Here is a 14,608-nt window from a genome sequence, read left to right as displayed (position 1 = left end):
TTTTACATAAGACATGTATTTATGTCAATGGGAGTGCATGGATTTTAAGTCAAAATGCCGCCCTAAACCTTGACGTTACTGCTTGAGTTGTCAACACCATGGCCTACCGGAGATCTCATCCTCATCCAGCTCTGACTGCAGGCTGCTCCTGTTCTCCCAGGTGGGAGGTGAGTACTTCTTCCGGGTCACATACTGTCGACCGATCGTCCTCTTGGCACTCTTCACCAGGTTTTTGGAAAGTGTTCTTAGGAAGGGTGGAGGGAGAAAAGGTAAGAGGAGGAGTAGAGGGAAGAGAGAGAGACATAAAAGGGTTCACAACATAGTTAACTTAATGACGTCTACTTCCTGGGTCATATTCATTTGGGCACACCGTAGCAAAACACTTTGCAACGGAAAATGAAAACAAGTGTTTCTTATTGAACAAGTTTAGATTGCACCTCCCTGTTTTGGCCCGTTTGCTCCCATTTCATGTCAAGTGAATACAACCCTGGTTAGACATTTAAAGGTACAAATGCACTGAGTGGTACTTAGAAGTTTAAATAACCGGTCAATTAAATCCAAGGCACATCCCTAATGCAGACTTGGTGGTAGTCTGTATGCATAATTAAAGCTAATGAATGCATTAAAAGACTGCTAGTTGAGCTTGCTCACTGCTGCAGGGGGGGTTGGGCCTGCATTGTCGTGTGGTTAATATCACTGAATGAATGGAGTCTTTTAGTGGCGTGAAGACTCGGGGAGGAGATGGAAACACCAGGGACAAACACGGAGGAGCCGTCACTGTTTCCACTGCTGCATTATTCAACAGATAGAAGCCAGCTCTCAGAGAAGCTCATGCTCTTTTCATACCCCACATGAGAGAGAAAAAAAGGAAGGAGTGACGGGGGGAGAGAGATACACACAGAGTGAGAGCAACAGAGAGAGAGGGGGGGAAATGGAGAGAGTGGGGGATGATAAAGTATAAGGGGACTCTGGGGGTCTACTGGCAGTGACAGTGGACAGAATAGAGTGTAGGATGTGAAGCTGCATTCCTCTGTACTGACCAGGCCTGGAATAAGTCAGTGTGCAGCCAGCAGAACTAAACAGTCTGCATGCTATATGGCCCATTGGTGGTTACACAAGAACAAGGGTTCACACTCACTGAAGCACTTACAAATAGTAATAGTTTCAAAAGCAAGCAAATAGTCTATAAATCCTGTTTTATTATTGCATCACACCAAACACTGACTTTAAATCAGAGACCGTCAGATAAAAATGCCCAAGGTTTTAATATATTCTTTAAACTTTCAGGACGACTATGAAATGTAGGGCAATAATGTGGACTACTATATCTCCAGAGGCTGCTGCTTGGGGCAGGCCGTATATTCAGCTCACATTACAGTGCTGGGGTGTCACCTGTGACTTGTGACTTGACCTGTACTTGACCTGGAGGATGTGAGAGGTGTGAAACATCTTACAGATTTACACTTTCTCATTACTCTGCTGACTGACGATAAAACTGGAGCGGTACTGACGTTTTATACAATGCTGATGTGTATTGAAATGTGTTTGGCGTGTGCATGCGCTTCCTGTTTCCTTTTAGCGCCGTTTTGGTTCTTGTGGTTGACGTGAGTGTGTGTTATATTCGTCTCGTCTTACTTTATTGACTGGTTCTTGTCCTTGGTCTTGTGTTCGACCAACGTCTTGCCACTCTGGCCCACGGTGAAGGCGAAGGTTCCCTGGACGTGCTGTGGGTAGCGGAGCTTGTGCATGTGCTTCCGGAACACCTCGGCCAGGTCCGACGCCACCTCCTCATCAAAAGCTATCTTCAGCAGCTACAGGAGGAGGAGAGAGATATTAGGAGTGTCAGAAAAACACTAATGAGTGTTCTGTCAAATTTTAAATGGAGAGCGTTACGATGCAGAATGAGAGTGTGTGGAAGGGGGGGGGTAGCAGGGTTGAGGGAGGAGAAGCTATGAAGGCCTAGGGGCCTGGTGTTTAGGCAGTAGGGTGATGGATATGAGGGTGGCAGGATGGAGGGTAGAGGTGTACCTGGAAAGTGCAGGAGCGTAGCTGCAGACCCTCCTGTATGAACTGGTCCATGGACAGACTGACAGAGATCCTCTTCTCCTTTGTCAGGGAGGCGATGGGGAACGACCGCGTCACCACCTGCTCACCCACTGCACAGCAACAACACTCAGGGTTAGAGAGAAAGTGTGTGTGTGTTACTGCTAACGCGTGTGCATGTTTGTGTTTTCAACACCCTCTTACCCAGCGGGTCGTTGGGCGTGCCCTTGAAGATGAGGCGGTAGGTGGTGAGGAAGATGGCCCCCTCGGCAGGGAGGAGGGGTGGACCCCCCAAGGCCCCTGTGGCCTCCTCCCGGCCATCTGAGATCAAGTGCACCCGCATGCCGTCCATCACCAGCTCCTCTCCCGCCAGAAGAATGGGCCTCAGAAGCTTGGGCTGCAGCACGGAGAGAGGGAGGAGTGAAGGAGAGAAAAGGAAAGGGGGAAGAGATCGTGGACAAGAAGAGAGGGAGAGCAGAGGAAGATAAAGAAGAGGTAGATGTGGGGTAAAGAAACAAGAAGAGTTGATAATTGATGGAAGGAGAAGAGTAAGCAGATTGAGTAGAGGGACAAGGTAGGTAAGGATGGGGGGGGAGACAGTTGCTCGTGCTTTATGTCCAACAGAACTCAAATATATAAGCCATCCTTACATTGGTGGTTCTATATCTTATCAGAACAAATTCACCACAACAAATGGCACACGTCAATCCAGATCGCATGCTGAAGCACAAATGTATCACACGACAGACAGCTGAAAACGGAGATATAAAAATGGAGACATTTGATTGCAATTTGTAATTTTTTGTTAATGTTACATAAGCGGTTTGCCTAAATCTCAATTGGCCTGTGGGATCTTGGCAAAGACATCCCTGATGCTCAACAAGTAAAACAAGTTGGATATGAAACTATTCAAATCTCTTAAGACTAGTATAATATAAACTGCAATTTTGAGTGGTTTAGGGTTTCCCCCTTCGAAAGAGGTAACATGTTTACAACCATTTGTATATTTTCTAAAATTCTTCTCACAAAATCATCTAACAGCATTCTTGGATGTATAGAGATGTATTCAAAGTATGAAGAGCGGCAGGTCCAGTTTCTGTTAAAGACCAATAGAACATCTGGCTCAGAGCATGACATAATTTCCTGTGCCCAGCGACGCTGGAGAGGCCTACGCTGGGGCAACTACACCAAACAGAGCAGCTCAACTCATAATAGAACATTTGTTAAGGCACTCGTTTTGTAACCCATTTCATAATCTGTTGTGCAACTCCTAATGCCCTGGATCCAGCTCATTGGGAGAGGATTTAACTGGAATTCATATGATATGAACGCTCACGCAGAATAAATAAAAAATTGAGAGCATTCTGGGAGGTGGGATCAGGTCAAATGTGAGGCGCTCTGAGGTGAGATCCAATTGGACAGATATCTGATACAGGGCATCCCTGAGCTCTTGGTTGATGCATATGCTATGACAATGCTTAGTTGCCATTAACACAACAGACATGCCGATGATGCCGTGCCAAGCTACTATCCCTCTCCAACTGCTGGCAGAAAACTCCACAGAACAACCAGAGCAAACTGCACCCTTCTGTCTGAAGGCACAAGAGTCAGTGACGCAGGCTGTAGTCAACCAGGTCACTGAGAACTACAACCTCCAGCATACACTGCTCAGGCTGTAGTCATCTACCAGGTTCACGTTCAGTAGGCACTAATGGGAGAAAATGTAATGAAAACAGGAAATCCACGTTCTTGTTCGTATTGGTCAAAGTTTGGTAGTACCTCCTTTTCAAAAAAAAATCTCCCATTTTAGTTCCAAATGAACGAGACCCCGGCTTCTGAGAGGGTAACTACATCAACCCAGCATGCACGGCTCAGGCGTAGTAGTATGAGTCACACATGGTGCTGTCGCTGGGACAGACGTACCTGCCGTGGGTGTGGCACTGTGACACTGAGCACGGATTGGTGGAGAGGGGGTTGAGCGCGGCTGGCCTGGGGCGGGGCTCTGCGTGGCTTTTGTCCAGCGTAATGTAAAATAAGGAATTGGTTACCTTTTGGATCGGTGGCAGTCGCTTACTCTCCCTGTGGACTGCATCCAGCGTCTCGATGTGCATCTGAACGATGTCTGTGGAACAACACAGGAGGGAGAGAGAGAAACTGATTAAAACTCTCTCCTAATGCACAATTTGAACTCTAGAAAACCTGGGTCATATTCATTAAGGAACACCGTAGCAAAACGCTTTGCAAAGGAAAACTAAAACAAGTGTTTCTTATTGGACAATTTCAGGGAATCCTCCCCGTCAGTCCGTTTTCTTCCATTTAGTGCCTAATGAATACAACCCTGATCTGTCAAGGAAAGTTCACAACACGAGCACCAAAAACACAAAATGGAGATTCCTACCTGGTATCATGGTGTGTAGTGCCTTGAGGTGCTCGTTGGTCACCCCACTTTCGTTACACACTTTGTCTACGAAGCGGTTGATAAATCGCACCACAGAGTTGGCCACATCAGAGCTCTCAGCGTCCTCAAAGCCGCTCTCTGTGTCGTAGCTCTCTGCCATGCTGCCAGCAATGCTAAATAAAAACAACAAAGGCATCTTAGGAACGACCAATATGAGCTTGAACTTCAAAGATAAAGTCTAATCCCTAGGCATAAGTTTGCTGCTGGCTCCACTGTAAGATGTTACAAAGCTGCCCACTGTTTGATAAGCTGTTTTTCACACGTCTGTTAGTGATGGAGCTGTTGGGTGCGTTTGTCTGTCTGTTGTCGAGTGTGTTTTTGTGTGTGTGTGTGTGTGTGTGTGGATCCCCCACCTGTTGGTGTACCTGTTGGTGACGTAGCTGTTGCTAACACTCTCCACGTCCCCTATCCCGGACCTGTTGAGCAGGCGGTTCTTGCTGGTGTCCAGGGGCAGCAGCAGGTAGGACATGCGGTTGGCGTAGTGGATGGCCTGGCTGAACACCGTGCTCTCCTCCTTCTGCACGCGCTCACTCTGCTGCTCCTTGCTGAGCGTGGGCCACAGCCTGCTCTGCTCTGACGCCAGCTCCAGAGCACCCAGCAGCTCCTGACCTCCTGCTGCTGGACCAGACTCCTGCTGACCGTGAGACTGGGGGGGGGTGGAAGGGGAAAGGTCAGATGGGGTCAATGTAAGGATGTACTCCAAGGACTAAGTACCATTATCACGGAAAAGGTATGTTTTTATTGCTGTGTTTGATACTAATATACAGGAGCGTTAGCTTAAAAAACGGTTCTGCTCGTTGTGTAATTGTAGGGTCTGTTCTTACAGAGGTGGACAGCTCCCCCCCGTCTGCCTCCAGATACAGGGCTCTGATGTGGTTCTGGACATCACTGTAGAACATGGCCTCCCAGAACTGCATGTTCGTCCACACCATGTGCTCCTGCACACAGCTGTAGGCAAACTGGGTGATGCCCGCGCCTAATTTCTGCCAGACACAAACACACAAGGCCACACAGAAGCTTTAGAAACAGACCACTTTGAAAGATACGAGGACAATGATCAATGATTTGTTTCTTTTGTGTTGAATAAGACTTGTTGGTTTTTGGGACTTACTCTGCAGAAGGCCGTGACCAGGGGAAGGAGGATGGCTGCAATACCGTGTTCATCCATGTGGGAGCAGTCCTGAGTAGGAGAATAGAGGTCAACATCGCCACACTCACAATGTCAGTCATTCCAACGCCACCGACTAGGCTCCATTATTCAGTATATGATCTTATGAAAATATAAAGGCCTCCATTGCAGTGTAAAAATAGGTAGCATTGCACTGTTTTGAAAAAGTCCCAAGGAGTTAAAGTTATTGCTTTCAGAACTCCTTCAATACAGCCCGTTCTATGTACTGAACCCGACCGTGTGCTGCGGTCTACAATAGAACTTTGTGTATAAGAGAGAGATGTTTTTGTGGCGTCGGCATGTACCTGTAAGGTGCAGTTCATCATGCGGACGATGTAGTCAAACTGCTGGTCGTCCAGCACAGCTCGGTTCTGCAGGACGTGCTGGTTGAGCTCCTGGGTCAGACACACCCTGGCCGCCCGGCCCTTCAGCGCCCGTAGTACCGCTGGCATCAGCTGGGGGGGGGGGCAGCAGACACAGGACAACAATATTAGGAGATGGCAACTTTAGGAAGATACTTATGGTTAGGTGTTATGTGCAGGAACTTCATTTTGCTTTTATAAAAATGTTTATGTTTTCAAAAGATGAAAAGTCACTAGACTATCATGTAGGTCAAACCTCTAAACTAGCTATGAATCAGCTTTAAATTGTTAACACAGTTTCAAACAACTTTTATCATTCCAGAATGGCCGAGCAATGAGATGCTGTTGTGGTCTTGTCTCTCACCTTCTTGGCCTCCAGCATCTTGTTGTCAAATATGTAGGTAATGCAGTTCCTGACCACCTCCAGCCTGCGAGCGCTGTTAGCCAGGACATGACCATGCCTGTCCACAATGTCTTCTGGAGGAACACCACCAATCAGCGGTTATTACATCACATTCATCAGTCTACAATGAAGCTACACTGAATCCAGCTCAATTAAACCCATGCTGAGAGATAGGATGACCTCTATGTGACCCATCTAACACAGTGGACTGTCTGGTGGCCTGTCGGGTGGACCCGACACACTCATCAGTCTACAGTGAAGATACACTGAATCCAGCTCAATTAAACCCATGCTGAGAGATGGGTCCCACAGAGGTCGTCCTATCTAACACAGTGGACTGTCTGGAGGCTTGTCGGGTGGCCTGTATCAGCCTCTTTACATCAGACATCAAGCCAATCCATCAGACACAATCTCATGTGGGCATCTCTGCTAACTTCTAAGCCACAACCCAATAGGAATGTCTGCATCAGTCTTTCAACCGCCCATTCACTGCACTACTTAATCCCACCATTTCATGCCTATGACGCTCCACCCCCCACTATCCCCTCCACTCAGTCTTTCCCACCCAGCCTGGCACACTCACCCAGTGGGGGTCCGGAGGGCACCATGCCATTGAGCTCGGCCTTGACCACGGGCGGGGCGGTCTTGAGCTTGGCGGCGGCGTGGTCGATGAAGAGCTGGACCGTGACGTCGTCCAGCGGAGGGAAGATGGCCAAGTTCTTGGGGTCATTGTGACCAGGACTCTCAGCTGGCCGCTGCACCTTATGCATGGCCACTGCAGGGTATGGGTTCTCCTGATGGGGGGGAGAATAAAAGGTGAAAGACCATAAAGGTGTAGGGGAGAAAGGGCAAAGAAAAGAGGTAAGTGTTCTCTTGTTATTTTAGTTACTACATTACATACAGATGGAGGATCTTAATTTGACCTATATTGTCACAGCAACAGGATTTGAACGCTAAGTCCATAATGTTACTTGATCGGTGGTTAGGCTATTAGCTGGCCAAAAGTAGGCTACATGAAAAGTGCAATAGGACGATTCCATGTCAGCATGGCCCGAAAATATTTTTGTTATCTCAGATTGTTCATAGAAACTTTATTGGGAGGAAGGATGGTTGATACTCTTTGTACATTGTAACACAAACCATTTTGAGAAAATCATGAAAGTGAACATTTCAGGCCCTTTTTAGACCTGTACATGCCTCCTCTGTAAGACCCAATGATCCGTACATGATACAGATAACACTATAAGGAGTTTAATGACACCAAGAGGTTCTCTAAAATATGGAATATCGATACTTTCTGAAATACAATTTTACACGTTAATTTATTAAACATTTTTAGACATCGTTTTAAACAATATACTCTACAAGCAATTTTACCTCCCAAAAAATTAGACACTGACCAACTTTCAGGTCTGCTGAGCGCAAACGTTGTGTAAGTTCTGTGCAACTTCTGGCGTGCGTTTACTGTGAACACTGAGGCTGTACCTGCTTTAAGTTACCGTTTTAACAGTGGCCAAGTAAGCTACTGTGGCTATTTGATCATATGTAGGCCTATCAGAGTGGCCTACCATAAAAAACTATGGAGAAAATGCATCCCATAACATTTTAACATGGAAATAGCTGTTCTATCTTTCAGCCAACAGTAGCAGCTAATGTGTGGTGTTCAACGTAGGCCTACATTCCATGAGACTTTTGAAAAAAACATGTAGGGATTGCCATTAACCTGTTTATGCACTTGTCCTTCAGACAAGGAGGTGACTGAAAATGTTGTGTTTGATCCAAAATAAAATGTATTATTATTCCCATAACATTATTACACAGAATAAGACAAATTATGCTACCCTCTGCCTATTGGCTACTTAGCTAATTCAAGCCTGTCTCAAAATAAAACACTGCCCCTTTAAGACAGAAAAAAAGCTCTTCACCTGACTTGCTTTTCAAAGATGGCTAGAAATGCACACATTTTGTGATCTTGTAGGAAGCAACCACTCCCCCATTGCTCACTAGAAATGTGCTAATAACTCACTTAATAGCCAAGAATATGAACAAATGTACACACCTGGACACATGCAAAACAAGCGTATCTGCACACAACCACTCATGCTGTAAACACAGTCCAGTTCAAAGGGAACAGCACAGATCCATATATGGCAATGATCTATTTGCATATAGGGATACTGCAGCTCTGATTGGTTATGGCGCACCAGTCTGTGTAGAGTATGGGCCTGACTTGTTGATAGTGTTAACTAAAAGGGGAAAACCAGGAAGTTGACTGAAGTTCAATCTCTTGCTTCTCTGCGCGAGCTGATATTTATTTTTGCTATACGTGCAATCCTACATGAGGCTGTGATTGGTTAATGACCTATTATGTCAAACGCTATGTATAAAATGGATAATTTCTTCAAAAGTAGCAGAGAGACCACACTGGAAACTTGCTGTGTTTTAAGAGTATAGTTCCAAACAATGTCTTAAAATAAACAAAATCAAAAAGGATACTTTTGAGATATGAATAGTAGTTTTAATGTTGAATAAATTAATGTGAGTTTTGAATTTTTTTTATCTCAAGACATACCCCATATTTTAAAGCACACTATAAGGAGTATAATGACAACAAGATGTTATCTGTTCCATGTACAGTTCACGGATCATAGGGTCTTACAGGAGGCATGTTTAGGTCTAAAAAGGGCCTAAAATGGCTACTTACATCATGATTTAAAAAAGAACTATCTGTGATACCAAAAATATTCTTGGGCCATGCTGGCGTGAAAATCAGCCTACACTGTTAAAATAACCACGTTTGTTTGGGTTTTCAGTGAATTTTACATAAATTACGAAGCTCATCAGCATAAATTCTCAGCAACAAAAGGGTGATAAAATTATGATCCTACATCTGTAAATAAAATCAATAAAAAAATGAAAAACAGATTTATGGACAACATACGTTTTTGAAGAGCTGCTCGGCTAGCTCCTTGATATGGTTCATGACTTTGTGAGGACTGCACTCCTCCTGGCGAATACGCTCCACCTGATTGGCTATCAGCTGTAGACACAGGAAAAGAAAAACAGGAAGTTAGAATGCTTTATCCTTCACATCTTTACCACTGATTGGGGAGGTGTGTGTGTGGGGGGGGGGATACTCACGTCATCGAACAGGTCTGTGGGTCTGTAAGGCGGACCTCTCTCCGATATGAACCCAGCGAACGCCATACCGTCCAAAACCTTCATCAGGAAGTCATCCTCAGTCAGAGCCCTCTGGCCCAGGAACGCAGCCTGGAGGAACACACACACACACACTCTCATCAGGCCTGAGATTCTTGTGTTCCACTCTTCTTTTCTAAGTGTTAGACTCAAAACAGACAGTTTGCAGGTCTGTTTAGAGCTAAATGTTTTTCTCCTCCAGGCAGACATTAAAGTGATATATTCCATTGTGTTCATAAAGACTGTAGTTAGTTGCAGGCTTGTATGAACACAACATAATCTATCACCTTAGGAATTAAGTTCCGAGAGGTAGAAGGTGATGTGTACCTTATGGAAGCGGATGACTGGTTCAGGATGGATCCGGATGATGTGTAAACACCAGCGATAGCCATGGAACAGCTGGCCGAACAGCCACAGAAACACCCCCCGGATCTCCTTATCCTGCAACACACAGACAGGGAATTATAACATACTGAGGGGTAAGTATGGGACAGCTGGACAGTAAGCCTGGGAAAGCTCATAAATCCAGAGACCTTGCTGCAGCATTGCCCCAAACAAAGGAACAGGGACTTTCTCACATTTACATTTGAGTCATTTAGCAGACGCTCTTATCCAGAGCGACTTACAGTAGTGAGTGCAATTTTATTCATACTTTTTCCACAAACACCTTCCACCGAGGATAGAAGGGCTCTACATTACCTGGATCTTGAGTGTGGAGGGTTGTGTGGAGGAAGGGGGGAAGGCATGGTCAGCTATCTCCAGCTCTGGGTCCAACACCTACAAACGCAACAAGATGGCAGGAATCACATTACAATAACATGGACAAAAAATATAATCCAACAGTCTTCTCATTACATCTGTTCAGTTCATCAATATTATAAAGGATATCAATCCTACAGCAGCTGCTGCTATATTTTGGCTTTCGGACAGTGCTTCATTGGGTACCATAAATTACAATATGCTGTCAGAAGCTTTTAAGAAGATGAGAATTCTAGGAAGCCCCTCTCATAAGTGAGACATGTGGCTTCAGACTAAGCAGCAAACACCCATTAACTAAATTAGCTGCAGAATCTCCTATTCACAGTCCTATTTATGTTTGGGGATGGTGAGGTGAATTAATTCAGCTAATCGTTGAGAGCAGCAGAGTACCTAGATAAGCCCACACCCAGCGGTTGCTGCCCAACTATCTCTAGAAGCATCGCTGCAACTACCTTCACCCACCACCCCCCTCCATACACACACTGCACTCCACCAACCCCCACCACCCACATAACTTTTCCAGATGATTAAACAAATTAATTATCCGTCCAGTTGCAAAAGCTATCGCTTTTCACGCTCTGCAATTATCCTCTCTGTGCTGGTCTGGGTGAAGGTCACTTAGACTCAGGCCTGTTATGTTACGTGAGCCGGCTGGGAGGCGGAGGCTGGGACTGGGGAAATGTGTCCCTCCTGACAACGCAGGTCAGACCCCATCCAGACTGACAGGGCCATGGGTCCTGGGGCTGGCGCCGCACAGACTGACAGTGCAGACAGGCAAATGCAGGGTGGAATGGACCCCACACACACACTCACACTGTGCTTCATTGGTTATGGAAGGAAGCATGTGTGCATACACGTCACATGCACGCAAAGTGTTTTATTGACTCAGGACACAACAAAGGACGAGCACTTCCAGTGAAATTCTCCCTGCATTACAGGGCTCTGGTCTCATTCCAGCCATGCAGGGTCACCGGGCCAGCACTACAAGTCTCTATGGCCCACACAGGTTAGGACAGAGGGAGACAGGGAAGAAAAGAAAGGAGGAAAGAACAGAGGGAAGAGGGAGAGGCCTGTATATTGTATTGTAGAATGGTCAGGTCCCATCACAGGACTGGTTGTTCTGAGATGGAAGAATGTTACAGTCCCTATTACTTACCAGAGCAGGTATTAGCTGGTACCTAGCTCTTTCTACTGTGTTGTTCATCAAACACCAAGGAATGTTTAAACATGGTAATGACAGACAAATGGAAAAGTATACCGGTTTAGGAGCAGGTCCTTTTCAATGTACCTCTGACCGAGAGGACACAATAACAGCCTAACCCAGTCTCATTCTCTCTTTTGCCTTTTCTTGCTTTCCCTCTCGCCCCCCTTTCCCTCACTTATGTCCCTCCCTCCTCTCCTGTTCAGTCTAGCCGTAACAGATTGGCTAGTAACCGTGCAAATTGAGTATGGCTCATGTTTCGTGCCCTCCAGCCAATAGAGATCATAGAGACCGGCCTGAGATAAACCCCATTGGCCTCAGAGAGTTACAAAAGCATAAACACTGTATACTGTCACATGTACTAAAATATAATTCACCATAGACTTGTGTCAGAAAACAACCCAAAAAGGATTTCTTCTATAACAGTTAAGAAAAGAGCCAAAAAACTAATGAAGTATGCATTTTGAAAAGTTCCGAGCAAAGTCTGTCTGGCAATATTCTGAGCAATCTACGCAAGTCCATATCAAATGTTCCTTCATATTAAAACATACAACTTGACTCTTATCCTGATAAAGAAATGAGGGGAGGAAGACAAATTTATCTAGGGAATAATATGTTCCCAAATATTTCTCATGTGGGACAGCATGTCAGATTCTATAATTCATCTTCTCCCTCTGGTCCAACTCTGATAACACAAACACACACTGTTTGGGCTGTGGGAATCAATGCCAATGTCATACAGGCAAACAAAAAAACTCCTCTTTTGGCTGCAGATTGTAGTATCATTTCATTCATTGAAGATGCGAAGATCCATTCTTTCATAATTCTTTATCGGACTACTGTGTATTACAGTAAGCTCTGCACATTACAGTAAACTCAGCACGTGGCAACTCACACCAATTGTGAATCTAAAAACAGACATATCCTCATGAACAGTTCATGACTGCATTGTTTTTATAGTTGTGACGCATGGGTCATTTGTTTTATAGGGGTGTGTAATGGTAGTTCCGATATCTTACAATTAGAATTTACGATTCTGATCTCACAAAGTAATTTCCCACAAACACATGATTGCTTACAATATCAACAAGAATCATTGAATAAATAAAATCTGCCACCATTTGTTTGTTGTAGCTATTGATGGGAAAGCTATGGCATGGCTCTCCTCTACTCCACATAGGAATAAATGCTTAAACCAGCCGGCAGATACCAATGATAGGCAGGCCCAGTCAGGAAATCAGATATGTTTTAGATAACATGGATCTTATCTGAACAAGAGGAATTTCCAGACTGTGCTGGCAGTGAGAAGCTCGATTACAATAAGGAACTTGATCTTATTTAGAAAAGGAGTTGGTTCAGAAGTAGTAAATCAACATCTTAATGTGGTGCTGTGGTTAAACCATTATAGCTGTACATGGTTCAGGGTAATGCATAGTGGGAGTCCCTGTGTTGGGTTAACGTGCTGTACTGGTATTGGTGACTCTGATTTAGCTGTATGAAGTGAAGGTGTAGAAGTCTGAAGGGTGTTGCGGTGAGGTGTGAGTGTTGCCGTCACAGTGGTTACCATGGAGAGGGCGGTCTGGGTCTGCTGCAGGAGGGGGTCGGGGAGCAGGGAGATGTGGACACACTCCGGGATGGTCACCGTGCCTCCGTCCAGGTCAGCGATGATCACGTCCAACTGTAGAACAACACACACGGACGGCTCAGTCAGTACGATATCTTTGATTGATCTTGTAAGAGATCACTGTACTACATACTGTACATGAGGCTAAGTGTGCTGATTGATAACAGTAGTGACTGACAGAGCCACAGACACACAGAAACGCTTCTGTCAACAGCTGTTCATTACAGAACTTTACCTACAGCAGCAGTGAAATGTACCTTTTACCAGGTACATTTTAAGGGGTGAGAAGCGATAACCTCTCGCCCCTTACACTCCATCATCAAATCGACCTATCAGAGCCATGTGACTGTATCGTATACTATATTATACAGACAGGCAGTCCGTTGTTAAAAGTCATTACATAACAAAGCATGGCGAGTGACCTCATGTAGTTTAACGCACCCTAACCTAGACCTCAGAAACATGACACTATAATGACTGTCTTTTCATGGTCCTAGTCCCAATCTGAAATGTATTTAGTTCCTAGCCCACTACTGCTATTTTACCTGCCTTCATTCTAAAATGTACCTTGTTTTTATTGAATATCCTTTTGTATTCTTTTCTCCTCAGAGCGTTGAGATAACTAATGAAAAGCGATATACAAAATAAATGTATTATTAGTATTATTTATCTTAATCATTAGTTTGTCCTTAATAACAAAAGGAAACTTTCAAAGTCATCCAACATTCCACTGGATATAGAATGAAGACATTTAATTTACATGTCAGGTATATTGCTAATGTGCCTTGGCATGGTTTACAAAGACCGTTGTGTTAGTACTGAGAGGTATTTAAGCCAAAAGAGGTTTCAGATGGCTAAAACACAGCCGGTCTGGGTTGTTGAGTGAGATTAATTATAGATAAGGAAGGAGGGCCAGAGAACTGACAAACATATCTAGAAATCAAGATCGTACTACAGGCTGTCAAAGTATGGGGGGAGCAACACAGAATGAAGACGGTCTTTACTGGCATCAGATAGGCTTTACAGATGCATACACTGACGGAATATATAAACATTACATAGAAAATAAATCAAAAGAAGTATTGTAAATTGGAACATACGGTCATGCTACCCACCAGTTCCTGGGTCTCGGAACGGAAGAAAGAATTGACCCCGATGATGAAAGGCGTGGGCGTGCTCAGCACCTCCAGGAGTTTTCCCGGCAGGATGGGGACGTACGTAAAACTGACGGGAGGGTAAACAAGAGGACATCAGATTTAGAAGCAATCACATTAGGAGATGATATGATAAGTGTGAAATTCCCCAAACAGACCAATATCTTGTTAATCAAATCCCTGTAAATGTACTATATTAAAGACATCTATGAACCTATTTTACAATGAAAAACACATA

The 14,608-nt window shown here is 44.7% G+C and overlaps 1 protein-coding gene across 12 annotated transcripts in view; it reads right to left on the bottom strand.

Annotated features, from left to right (window-relative positions):
- LOC106609364 (myotubularin-related protein 5) overlaps positions 1 to 14,608 on the bottom strand; it is a 90,598-nt gene that overhangs the window by 15,620 nt on the left and 60,370 nt on the right. For 7 of the 12 annotated variants that reach the window (XM_014208124.2, XM_014208131.2, XM_014208127.2 and 4 more), the window contains 18 exons: positions 14,317 to 14,440; positions 13,157 to 13,270; positions 10,332 to 10,409; positions 9,960 to 10,073; positions 9,576 to 9,704; positions 9,376 to 9,474; positions 7,018 to 7,228; positions 6,396 to 6,508; positions 5,975 to 6,124; positions 5,613 to 5,681; positions 5,326 to 5,484; positions 4,855 to 5,147; positions 4,442 to 4,614; positions 4,092 to 4,165; positions 2,248 to 2,440; positions 2,029 to 2,156; positions 1,636 to 1,811; positions 108 to 244 (listed from right to left, as the gene is read on the bottom strand). In XM_014208124.2, coding sequence (XP_014063599.1) covers positions 108 to 244; positions 1,636 to 1,811; positions 2,029 to 2,156; positions 2,248 to 2,440; positions 4,092 to 4,165; positions 4,442 to 4,614; positions 4,855 to 5,147; positions 5,326 to 5,484; positions 5,613 to 5,681; positions 5,975 to 6,124; positions 6,396 to 6,508; positions 7,018 to 7,228; positions 9,376 to 9,474; positions 9,576 to 9,704; positions 9,960 to 10,073; positions 10,332 to 10,409; positions 13,157 to 13,270; positions 14,317 to 14,440 — 2,534 coding nt within the window. The remainder of the gene's footprint in view (positions 1 to 107; positions 245 to 1,635; positions 1,812 to 2,028; positions 2,157 to 2,247; positions 2,441 to 4,091; positions 4,166 to 4,441; positions 4,615 to 4,854; positions 5,148 to 5,325; positions 5,485 to 5,612; positions 5,682 to 5,974; positions 6,125 to 6,395; positions 6,509 to 7,017; positions 7,229 to 9,375; positions 9,475 to 9,575; positions 9,705 to 9,959; positions 10,074 to 10,331; positions 10,410 to 13,156; positions 13,271 to 14,316; positions 14,441 to 14,608) is intronic. The other 5 variants (XM_014208125.2, XM_014208130.2, XM_014208126.2 and 2 more) reach the window with 3 other exon arrangements.

This window comes from Salmo salar, chromosome ssa07 (genome assembly GCF_905237065.1).
Source record: "Salmo salar chromosome ssa07, Ssal_v3.1, whole genome shotgun sequence".
Taxonomy (NCBI): Eukaryota; Metazoa; Chordata; class Actinopteri; order Salmoniformes; family Salmonidae; genus Salmo; species Salmo salar.
Note: the sequence above shows the minus strand (reverse complement) of the source record. Positions and strands in the feature narration are given on the sequence as shown.